At 41.9% G+C, this 12,425-nt stretch overlaps 1 protein-coding gene across 2 annotated transcripts in view; it reads left to right on the forward strand.

Moving 5' to 3' along the window:
• The window catches only part of dscamb (Down syndrome cell adhesion molecule b), a 159,637-nt gene that overhangs the window by 104,162 nt on the left and 43,050 nt on the right, over window positions 1-12,425 (forward strand). For both annotated transcript variants that reach the window (XM_033631714.2, XM_033631713.2), the window contains exons 7-11: window positions 850-1,146; window positions 2,299-2,571; window positions 5,348-5,626; window positions 5,884-6,003; window positions 10,233-10,412. In XM_033631714.2, the coding sequence (XP_033487605.2) occupies window positions 850-1,146; window positions 2,299-2,571; window positions 5,348-5,626; window positions 5,884-6,003; window positions 10,233-10,412 (1,149 nt within the window). The remainder of the gene's footprint in view (window positions 1-849; window positions 1,147-2,298; window positions 2,572-5,347; window positions 5,627-5,883; window positions 6,004-10,232; window positions 10,413-12,425) is intronic.

Raw genomic sequence — 12,425 nt, forward strand, 5'->3', positions numbered from 1 at the left:
ATAATAAAATACAATTAATAGATAATAAATAGATAAAATAAAAAATAATAGATACTATATAATATAATAATAAATAATAAAATAAAAAAATAAATACTATAAAATATAATAATAAATAATAAGATAATAAAAAGTAAAAATTCTACTAATATTGCTGTTTACATGCAGATGTGCATACTCAGATTAAAGTGCCTTAAAATGTCGTTTAGCGCATAAAGCTGCAGCTGGAGCTGCTTTTGCCATTTCGCTTCTTGCACCATGATAGGATTTTTCCAAAGTTTCCCCCGGTGGTGAATTTGTTCAACTGTGTAAACCCAGCCTCCCTCTTTCGTTCATGTCGCCACCTTCTGAGAAAGGTCAGCGTTGCGATATTTGCACATGAAACCTGTTGATATCCAAGTCTTTTATGTTTAAAAGGTGTGCATCTCCTTCCGCCCAGACATGTGGGTTTTTCTTTTGGGCATGTATCTCTACCCCACAGCCTTGCAAACTGTTGGTTAGTTGGTTTGTGTACAACACACAGAGTGACTGTAAACAGGCGAGAGGCAACGTGCGACAAACTGCAATAAAAAGCCCAGCTGAGACACATATTGTGAATGTGTTGTATACACATCAAAAGACTGCTTCTAAAACCTGAATAATATTGGCACATACCACATGTCTTAATCAGGAAGTGCTTCATTTGGACACAGGCCTAATTTGGAAAATTACCTAACCTGTATAAAACTCAGAATATCATCATATTCAGAGGAACAGGGGAAGATTAGTGTGCATGTAAATGTGGTCCCTGCTTATATTCACCGCTGTACTCCTGTCCCCTGTCCTGTTCCACCTTGTCCTCCACTGCAGATGGTACTCCAAAGATCCTGTCCTCCTTCAGTGAAAAGGTGGTGAACCCAAACGAGCCCGTCTTCCTGGTGTGCAACGTCAAGGGCACGCCACCTCCCCGCTGCACCTGGTCGCTGGACGACGACCCCGTCATCAAAGACAGCCACCACCACCTGGGCCACTACGAGACCCACGAGGGCCACGTGGTCAGCCAGCTGAACGTCACGCACACCCAGGTGCAGGACGGCGGGGTGTACCGGTGCACGTGCAGCAACTCGGCCGGGGTCGTGTACCACCAGGCTCGAATAAACGTAAGAGGTGCTTGTCAAATCAGCTCCTCCAAGAACAACAATACACATACCTGTCTGTCTCTCTGTGTGTCTGTCTGTGTTCCTGTGTCCGGCTGGCTGTCTGGTGTTTGCAGCACATGAGCACTGGTTGTTGTTTGGGTCTGAGAATTTGGATTCATTAGGATTTGTTGCTTGTACAGTGTGCTCTGATGATGAGTTGTTACTTTTTCCTCCAAGTTTAGTTTGTCTCAGCGGTTTTTGCTCAGTAATTTTTAGTTCTAGTATTAAATCTTTGATCACATTTACATTTCCTTTTAGGTTTTTCTCCAGTGATTGAATTTGCCTCGGTTTTTTTGTATTCGTTTTTATGCGTTATTTCCTTTCTCTCTGCTCCTTGTATAATTTTTAATATTGTAGCCTCGTCTTTTTCTCTCCAAATTATTACTGTGCTTTTCCCACATGCCTGTATTTTTAGGTCAAATGAATTATCCTGGTTTGCTGCACATAAGCGTATCTGGATATTGGGTTCCAAAATGGGCTGGTTTGTAAATAGCCGGGAGAAAAATATATTTCCTCTGTTTGCATGAATAAATTTATCTGTGGTATGCTCGTGTGTGTATGCGAGGGGAGTGTTCATGTGTGTCTGTGTCTGCGTGTGTTTACTCAAGCAGCCAATTCAACTCTTCACGATCAGATGTTAAAGCGATTACTCTGTTTCCATTTTATGAGACACAGAATGTATTACTGTTATGTGGGTGCGCAGCAGGAGCAGAGTTATAAGTATCAGCAGTACAGTGTTATCTAAATGCTCTGTTTCCCTTCAGATGGTTAGCACACTTTAATCTGCTTGTCATTTCACCGCCTTCTACTTAGAGTTAAGCCTGCGATCTTGTGGTAAAACAAACAAGGAAAGCTTTAAACAACAGTTCCTTTGCATATCTAAGTATTTCGGTGGCAGGTACCATATGTGAAGGAAGCTGCGGAGAGAGATGTTCTCTGTTTTATGTTCTCTGTGTACCCGTTAACCCTCCCTTGTTTGAATATTAAATATATTCAGAAAGTGACGAGTCAGAAGGTTTTATTTACAAAAACACCAAAAATCAAGCCCTTTTGATTTGAAGTCACTTTCCACTGAATGTCTTTACAGAGGAACCTTTCTCATTCTCTGCCCCCTCTCTAGGTCGCGCCAGCATTCGTCCAATGAAAAACATCACAGCGATTGCTGGACGGGACGCATTCGTTCACTGCCGTGTGATTGGCTACCCTTACTACTCCATAAAGTGGTACAAAAACTCGGCGCTGCTACCGTTCAACCACCGACAGCGAGCGTTTGAGAACAACGGCACTCTGAAGCTGACTAACGTGCAGCAGGTGGATGCTGGCGAGTATAACTGCAAGGTGATGGTGCAGCCCAACAAGATGGACTCTCAGAGTGTCCACGTTCGTGTGAGAGGTTAGTCCCCAGTTATTTAAATTCCATTGCATTTTGAGCTTTAACTATTTCAAAGCTTGCAGGACATTTTGTCAAGGTCTTTTTTTATTATAAAGCAGGTATAGATGCTGTATAAACACTGTGAAGGTATCAGAACGCTCAATCCATGAAAAAATGTTCACAGTCCATAGTTAGAAACCGTACCTCTAAATGAGCTGTCTGGACTTTTATGAAGTTGTGATGTCACAACTATACTATATAGACCATTTCAAGCATTCTACATGGGTCACTCTGTATTTCCTGTCTGAGTGTTTTGCAGTGTGTTAAATGACATCAGCTGACAGGAAGTAAACGAAGACCCAAGCTGTTTTCTAGCCTTTCCAGTGAAATGGTCTATAAAGATAGAAAGTGCCGCTACAGTGGCTTCACAGTCATTCTTCTGTGCACATGTGGAAGACCCAGGTACGCTGGCCAATCAGAGCAGACTGGGCTTTTTTCAGGCAGGGGTCTTAAAGAGACAGGCGCTAACATGGAGCGTTTCAGACAGAGGCTAAATACAGGTATATTCAGGCAGACATTATAAGGAAAATAAAGTGTTTTTTGAAAATTAAAAGTATGTAAACTTGTTCTAGTGGAAACCCAAAATACAAGTATAAACCTGAAAATGCGCATGATATGGGACCTTTAATTAGATTATATTTAATGTTCATTTTCTGTTGGTAATATACTGCAAAATACATAAAAAATATGTAAAAAGGATATAAACCAACTTAAGAATTTCCTTCCTTCTAATTTTAGTTTTTACAGCTTAAGGCAGACTGATAGATGATACAATGTTGTACAGGTTAATTGCTGTTAAATATAGAGCTTAATAACTTAACTTAATATGAATCAAACAATCACCACCATGTTTTGTCTTTTTTTAAAATGATGAGAAACATAGCTCTGTGGTTGTTAAGTAAGAAATCATCTTCAGGTTCTGCTCGTTTTTGTTATGAATTAGGTCAATACACTCAGTTGCTGTCTTGCTGAGAGTTAGATTAGGAAGACTTAACTTCTCTTATTTTAAAAGTATTTGAATAATAAAAATTACAGTGCAGTGCAGTGGTAGGCAGACGGGCTGTTTTCAGTCTCTATGCTAGGCTAAGCTAACCAGCTACTAGCTGTAGCCCAATATTCACTAGTATACTATACTACTATATTCACTAATTCTTTATTGATTTTTTTTCTTAAATGTCCTCTTACAATGTGTTTCTTTTGCATCTTGTCTTGATGCTTTTGATGTTTTATGTAGAGCACTTTGAATTGCTTTGTTGCTGAAATGTGCTATATAAACTTGCCTTACCTTGCCTTACCAGCACATCTAAAGCTCACAGATTAATATTTTATTAATTTCTTTAATCAGTAGAAAAAGGTAAAAAGGTAAAAAAAAATGATGGTTTGTTTTATGGTTTGGTTATCTATAATACTTCTTTTTGCCCAGGAGTCTCAGCTGGTATATAAATAAGCATATTTCCCAAATTGTCGTACTGTTTCTTTAAACTGTCACAGTTCTGCGTTCAAACTTTTAATGGTTTCATGCCAAAGTCCCACATTTAGTGCTCTAATAGCGCTAAATTTGATAGATAGATTTAAATAGGAAGGAACATTCTGAGGAACTTCTTTTCTCTGTCTACATGTGCATCTAAAAATTGCCTCTGTGAAAAAGCCTGTCAGAAGATACATAAATAAAAAGACCCACTCATGCAGAGAGGCAAACAGCTATACCATATGTCACAGATCTCACCATATTTCTAAATTAATCTCCCAGATATTCCTCAGTACATCAGGTCTATCTAATGAAGACTGTATCAGTGCCACTGATAGCACAGGGCTGAGTGACTGATCTCCACTGAGATCTTACAACTGTAACACGTAATGCTAAAAAGGGCTTCCCCATTATGCCCCATTTCCTTCCCTCCGTACAGTATGCGAGGTTGTTGTCACTATATTACACTTTCCAATGGAGCGAGGGAAACAGAGGCGGGGGGAGGAGGGAGGACTAAAGAGAGAGCGATGATATAAAGCAACACTTCCCAGTGGTGCTATAGTGAGCAAGTGCATTTGTTAATTTACTCTGCTCATGCTTAAAATGCGCAAGTGTCTTTGGGGATCCCTGGAGTCCATTATCTCCACTTTGTTGTGAATTAAATAAGGTGCTAAAGTGCTGCTTATTTCAGTGTTATTTGAACTCACTGGACACTCAAACACAGATGACTTGTGTGATGGCTGGAGATTTCCCGGAGAATGGAGCGCAGGCAATTTAAACAGATCTTATTGTATAACTGTGTCGTTATATTATGCAGCTAGATTGACTGTGAACACTTGTTTTTTTATTCTGAATATGTGCCACTCTTTTAATCAAGGCTTTAGATGGGTGGATAAAATAGTAGAATGTAGGTTAGTGGATTATTAGTAGACAACGAGAAAAAAAAAAAGCTTCATGTTAGGTTTTCTTTTCCCGAGCAACCTGAATGAGTCACCTTAAAGTTATTTTTTTGTTCTGTCTCTTGTGTGCTCTTGTAGCTTCTTGTGCTGAGAGGACAAAATGTTCCAGTCTGAGAATGACGGGGAATTATTGCAGAATGCTTTGCTATTCGGGTCTTTTATGTTCCTTCAGTGACCTCTTTAAAGGCAGATAGTTAGAAGATTGTAGGATTGCTCTGAGAAAAGGACCCAGCACCTGCCACAGAATTCAGAGAATTAAGATTGTCTTTGAAATCACATTTGATCTCCTGTGTGTCTCTCTGTCCGTCAGTCCCTCCCTACATTCAGCCCTTTGAGTTCCAGCGTTTCACCATCGGCCAGCGTGTCTTCATCCCCTGCGTGGTCATGTCGGGCGACCGCCCCCTGGACATCACCTGGCAGAAAGATGGACGGCCAATCCCCGTCAGCCTGGGTGTGACTGTGGACAACATTGACTTCACCAGCTCACTGCGAATCTCCAACCTGACGCCCGACCACAACGGCAACTACACCTGCATCGCCCGCAATGAGGCTGCTGCAGTGGAGCACCAGAGTCAGCTCATTGTACGAGGTGAGGAAGCACAAAGGAGCAGATTATATATCTAATGGCACCTAGTGGACTACTATAATCTGTAGTATGTGTGCAGGTTTTCATTTTAAGCAATCCCCGCAGTACCAAACTTCACTTATTAGTTCCTCCTGTCTGGCTGAAGGTAAAATCGACTGGTGGAGTTTTTGACTGGTATGAAAACCTGCATACATAAGCTACAAGTTTAAAATATCATGTATCAATGTCTGATCAAGCTGTTACTTTATGTGTCTGTACAGTTCCTCCTCAGTTTGTGGTTCAGCCTGAGGATCAAGATGGGATCTATGGAAAGACTGTGACTCTGAACTGCTCAGCTGAAGGCTACCCACCACCCACCATCGTATGGGAACACTCCAAAGGTACATTAAACACATGCATTATCTATGACAGGTGAACTTCCCAGCTACAGGGGAATTATCACATGGAATTAAAAACAATAGACGATTATTAATAGACCCACAATTTCTCTAAATACATAATCAGGATCGGGTAACTCCAGCTTTTCTGAAAACTCTGATTAGGGCTGGGTGATATGGAGAAACTCAAATACTGTTGACCATATACCTTGATGTCAATGTTGCGACAATATTGTGTGGTTGACTATTGGTCCTTTCACAAAATATTTACACAAAGAGAATTTTGATATATAATCATCAGTAATGTGGATGTAAAGACTGAGGTCCCAATCATACAGACAGCATTTTAGTAGCTGGAGGCAGTCTTTTGGAATTGTGTTTAATGAGAATTAAGCTTATTGCTCGCCTTTTTTGCATTGCTATGTGCCTCACATTATGTGCTCTAGGCGCCTGGTGTTTTTGCCAAAGTGTTTTGAGCTCCTCAAGTTGAAAAAACTTCAACTCAGAGTGGAAAATTTCCCCATCGTCTCCACTTTCTCCCATTGTCTAATTGGATGATCTGAGAGGCGGGCCTTCTGCGGTGGTCACGACAACAAGCTTACAGTTGTTAAACAATGACAGAGAAACCAGTGGTACTCCCCGTGATCCGCCCTCTTTTTTAAGGGTCTCATGTACCCACACAGATCTCCGTTTCCCTGTCCCCAACAAGTTACTTGCTGACAGCCTCTCACCCTCAACCAGAGCTACAGCAAGTACCCTCTGCAACTACCCTCATGTTTCAGTACCAAGCTACTAATTAGTTTTTAAATTAATCAAAAAGAAATGTACATAAATAAATGGTCGATTGATTACATGGCAAGGTTAGGGTAAGGAGGTGATGATAAAAAGGTTTTACTATTCAATTTAAAAACAAAAAGGCACGTGGTGCGCCTCGCGTTTTGCAACCTGCAAAGCGCTTTCTGTGTGATCGGGGCCTAAGTGGGTAAATGCAAATAATAGAACAGCTAGATCACTCTGGTAAGTTCAGGAAATTAATGTCACTTTACTGTAATGCAGCCTTTAAGACTAGTTAAAGACAATACTGATGATATTACAATGTCTGAAATCTAAGACAATATCTAGTCTCATATCCCAATATTGATGAAATATCGATATATTGCCCAGCCCTCGCTCTGATATATCGGACTTATGTCAACCAAAGTCCATCATTCAAGGTAATTAAACCCAGATGAATGAATATAGTGCTACAATTTGCATTATGTTTAATCCTCACAGGAAAAACTGCAATCACATAGCTGTCTTTAGTTCAACTACGTAAACATTTATGAGTGGTGAACATGGACAAGAGCAGAGGTTTTGTTTCAACAACCGGGGGGACACTGGAGGTTTGGGATCGCCCCCCAAGGAAGTTTGATGCTGCATACTGGTGATTTTTTGACATCAATTTATGGTAGAAATATTTTTAATTTCAGCAAAATAAAAGTCCTCTGCTACATTCATGTTTTTTTATTGAGGCGGACAAATGCATTTTCCTGTTGAATATGGGAATCTTTCCATTCTCTACTGTCCACACAATATAATGTGAAGGCAATATTAGAAGTTCCAGCTTTTATTGCCAAGTGACCACGACTCAATAATGTGTTTTTTGTCTATATTAAACTGCAGTGATTCAAGGTTGCAGTCTTTAGTTTCTAATGAATATCTGTTCATTTGTTAATCATTTCATACATGCCTATAGTGCACGTAATAGGGAAATGCACAATCATGGGAAAAGGACACTTAATAGTGACTGACTTGAAAAACATCTGAATTTAGACAAGTTATATTTTTAAGAGTTATTTCACAGTTTCAGGATCATTTTGCCAGAACAGTCCAGCATTGTGTGCAGCTAGCTGAGCCACACTTTGGTCTCAGGTTGTGTTTCTTTAAGCAACTGTGTATGAGGGTGAGTGCAGTCGTGCTGTTGCAGGTGAGTGGCTTCCATTTTCTTCATCCACAGCCAAGGCGTGTGTGTGAACACAAACAAAAACACACACAGCCATCTGCTCTTTAAACTGCAGGCTGGGGGCTTGCAGGGTTTCCACCTGCACCATTAAAGAATCATCAGAGAGAGGGGGAGACAGGCAAAAACACACAGACAGATATACAGAGAGAGCGTTCGCAGACAGACAGGCAGGGAGGGAGGCAGCAGGTGAGTTCAGCCACTTGAGCAGGGGCAGATGAAGAGGGGCCCCAGGTGTTTGCTCCATCATCCATATAACCAGGGATGAAAGCTTCACCAACAGACGGACAACAACCAACGAGGAGTGGTGCGTGTGTGTGTGCGATGGGCCCCATGATCAAAGGAATGAAAGAATCAGGTCTGTTTTTCACCCTTTGATTGGATGTGTGTGTGCGGGCGTGCATGTGTATGAATGTGAGACAAGCAGGCCTCACGCCTGATTAGTGCTGTCTGACTTTTCCTGATCAGTACTGAGAGATTAGGCTGAGCAGTGTGTTTTTGTGTGTGTGTGTGTGTGTGTGTGTGTGTGTGTGTGTGTCTACTCAATTGTAGCATTAAAAACAAGCTTTACCTATCCAGCAGGAAGTGCCCCCATGGTTCAGTTGTCCAGGCTGCAGGTCAGTTTTTTTTACATCCGTTTTTCACATCCTGGTGTGATATGTTGTTGCACAGGATATCAGTCAGAGCAGAGAAGCAATGAAAATCACCTCCAGAAAACAAAAATGTATCCAGGGTAGGTGGCTTGGGAAGTGATTGTCTAATTTGTTGCAAGCCAGAGTGCAGTTTGTCCAGAGAATGGCTGTCTGGCATGCTTTTACTGCAACAGAAGTAGCTAAGAGCCAGATGAGTGTCTCTGGGAGATATGGAACAGTAAGTAAAGGTCAACTGCTATTAGCATAACGACTAGCACCATTTGGATATGCAAAATCCATAATTCAAGGAAGAACACCCCCCCCCTCCCTCTCCCTCTCCCTCTCTCTGTCAGAGCCAGGGGAGCAGGAACAAAGTCACCACTTGACCCTTTGCTAGCCACGGCCACTTGACTGCATTTTAATTAAAAGGCAAAAACCCACAGCTCACTAAATAGCCTAATCTCTACACGCTAACTTTAACACGAGCTAATGCAACGCCTGGCTCAGTTCACACATGTGTTTAATAGTACATGAGCAAGGTGGAATACAGTGCTTTCATCACTGAAAGAGCAGGCTGTGCCAAAGACGTTAGCTTTATGATTCATTGTCAGTGACATTTCCCACAGATTTAAGGCTGCTATTGCAGAATGAGATACTGTATTGTTTGACAATAGAACAAGAGTGATTATATCATTTTCTATTAAAAAAGATAGGTATTAATTACGCGCAGGCAGCAGGCCAGAATATGTCAGAGATGCCAAGTCCAATTATTTCAGCGATGCTTCAGTGATGGATATCAAGTGTCAGTCGTATTGGACTTTTGAGAATTGAGAAAAGACACAAATTCATGCCTTTAGGATTAGTCTGTCCTCGACCAAGGCCATTCATGTAGTCCTTATAACTATCTCCTCTGGATTTAGTAATTCAACAAACATAAATGCAGAGAATTAACCCAGAGAGTTGACACACACACACACACACGCAGGAGTAAATACTCAGAAAAGAAATCCTCGTCTAGCTACAGTTTACATCTTTGGATCACACTGGCTTGTCTCAGTGTTGATGGCCAGCAGCAACACAAGGCCTCTCTGCTCTCCCCTCTCTCCTTCTGCCTGTTGTTCCTCTGCACCAATCTGCTGTCTTGTTAAACATGAGCATTATGTCTGTTCTGATTGCATCACACCAGCAGCTCGGTCTGCTTCACTGTGCTCAGCAGCTGTTTGGCGGTTTAAGGATTTAGGCCTGGTGTTAAGAAACATGTTTACAATCCTCCCTAAATCTGACAGGCTTTGTCATCAAATCTGTAAACACAGACGCATGGTCAAATGAATGCACGCAGGCACACACACACACACACACACACATACACACACTGACAAACTGGAGGTCAGCTTATCGTTAAGTACTGTATCCATGTTAGCCTTATACACCATTTTCTCTACTAAAAATTACAGATCAACATGTGTGGGGGCATTTAAACACACTGTATGAGGTTGAACTATATAAAGAATTTGGTATTACATGTCTAAATGTTTATTCTCTCATTATTTACATTATTTTTCTCTTTCCTTCATCTTGTCTCTTTCTACTCGCCCCAGGCGCCGGTGTCCCCCAGTTTCAGCCCATCCCTCTGAACAGCGGCTCTCGTGTGCAGCTGCTGAGCAACGGTTCGCTGCTGATCAAACACGTGCTGGAGGACGACAGCGGCTTCTACCTGTGTAAGGTCAGCAACGACGTGGGAGCTGATGTCAGCAAGTCCATGTACCTCACCGTCAAAAGTAAGAGCCAACGTCTGATGGACGATCAATAACAGCTGATGGGCAGTAATTATTGTGTATTTTAATGTGAAGCTCGGTGCGGCAGAGACAGGCAGCCGTTAAAAAGGATTACCAGCTGCAGGGTTTTACAGATAGCTACACTCCTCGTAAAGTTGATCGGTCAGACATTAATTGTGTAAAAGAACGGAAGGAAGGGAGATGCACGTCGGCAGATTCAGTACACAAACGGTGCAAATGATGAACAAAATGAGTGTGAGAGCAACAGATTCTGGTCGAAATCTAGCTGAGGCACATTTCATTGGTCACAATACCTTTTGATGAGCTTCAGCTAAACCACTGCAAAGTCTCAGGGCTGCTGTGAACCTGCGCCTACTTAGGGCAACAAAAAATCTTGAGTGCATTGGTATAATGGACAGCCAAGAAAGGACAGCAGAGGAGATTCCTGCACACCAATGCAGCTGGGCAGGATAGCCACAAAAAGGTCCACAGGCTGAGATCAATGCAAAAAATGTCAATTTATTTAGGACATCTTTGCACAAACAGAAAGGTGCTCAAATGTTTGCACAGGTAGCACTGATGATAGTCAAGGACTGAGGCGTTTGCTGCTGTTTTTACTTGCTTTTTATTATTGTTTGCACTTTGAGCACCCTTCTTTTTGTGCACAGATGTCCTAAATAGTTGATCTCAGTCTGTGAACCTTTTTGTGGTTGTCCAGCTCAGTTGAAGGAATACTGCACCCACAAAATGATCATTTATACATCAATTACTCACCCAGTGTTACATTTAGTTTGTGAGGAAAACTGTTTTTCCTCACATGCCTTGGTGGTGAACAAAAAAGGACCAAACTGTTGATGAACTGAAGTATAAGGGGTCTGCGTTTAACGGCAACAAAATTATATCAAATTCAAATTCTCACACACCTCATGCAATTTAATCCAAGTCAGATTTATTCAGTCTTATGCTCAGTACTTCCCAAACACATGTATTTTCCATAAAACCTTACTATCTAAAACACTTCTGCATAAACACTCGCATGCATGGACAAGTAGCACGCCTTGGCAAGCATTTGAACTCTGCTCAGTGGAATACGCAAGCAGAGTTCAAACATATGTGCTGGCCCAGGTGCCCTATACATATGCGGCAGTGTTTTGTGGGCAAAGCATCCCTTTAAAGAGGTCATGATCCTGATTCCTTACTGGGAAAGATGACGAAAACCAGATGCTATGCTCATAGTAACGTTATTGAGCATTTTCCTGCACAAATGTATCTGTATGCAGACAGCTTCCCCTCCTGTGTCTGCGTATATGTAGGCACATTACTGTTTTTCTGTCAGTGGTCGGCATGGTAATATCCCCGACTACAGGTCTCCCTGCCTCCAGGAAGCATTAGCATGTAGCTCCCCTATAGCGCTAGGAGTGGCTCCTCATGGCGCTTAGATGCGAGTGGGGCTTATTTTCACCGTGCTACTGTTATCAAACTGGAGCACAAGGAGCCCCGCTGAGGGGCAGTCCTCTCTCTGTCTCCATCTCTCTCTATCTGTCTCCTCTTCTTTTTCTCTCCTCACCAGCCCAGTGAATGCAAATGCATTATATACAAGAACTTGACTGCGTTTACATGACACAATAACTGGGTTGTTTTCAGTGATGGGATGGAAGTTGTAACCGACCCTGACTTCTGACCTCTCTGTAAAAAGGGAAGCAAACAAAAATTTGGTCAGAACTCTCCTTCTGGATAAATCAGCACGTGTTATCATTAATATCAGCTGGCATGCCGTGGATATTCATGTGTCACTGTAATTAAGCCTCGCAGTGTACAAGGTTGGGAGCTGCCACTGTGTGAGGCTGTGAGTGCTACAGTGGCAGTGGCAGAGAAGAACCTGCTCTCTGTGTTTTCATAGGTCAGTTTGCTGACTGTAGCACCCAGTTGCTATGCAGCAAGTTGACCTATGGCTGCACTAACCTTTTTTCTTCCATTTTCTACCAAGCAGAGAGCAAACGCTGTGGCTGCAGCTGC

The sequence above is a fragment of the Epinephelus lanceolatus genome, chromosome 4, assembly GCF_041903045.1.
Source record: "Epinephelus lanceolatus isolate andai-2023 chromosome 4, ASM4190304v1, whole genome shotgun sequence".
In the NCBI taxonomy this organism is placed as follows: domain Eukaryota; kingdom Metazoa; phylum Chordata; class Actinopteri; order Perciformes; family Serranidae; genus Epinephelus; species Epinephelus lanceolatus.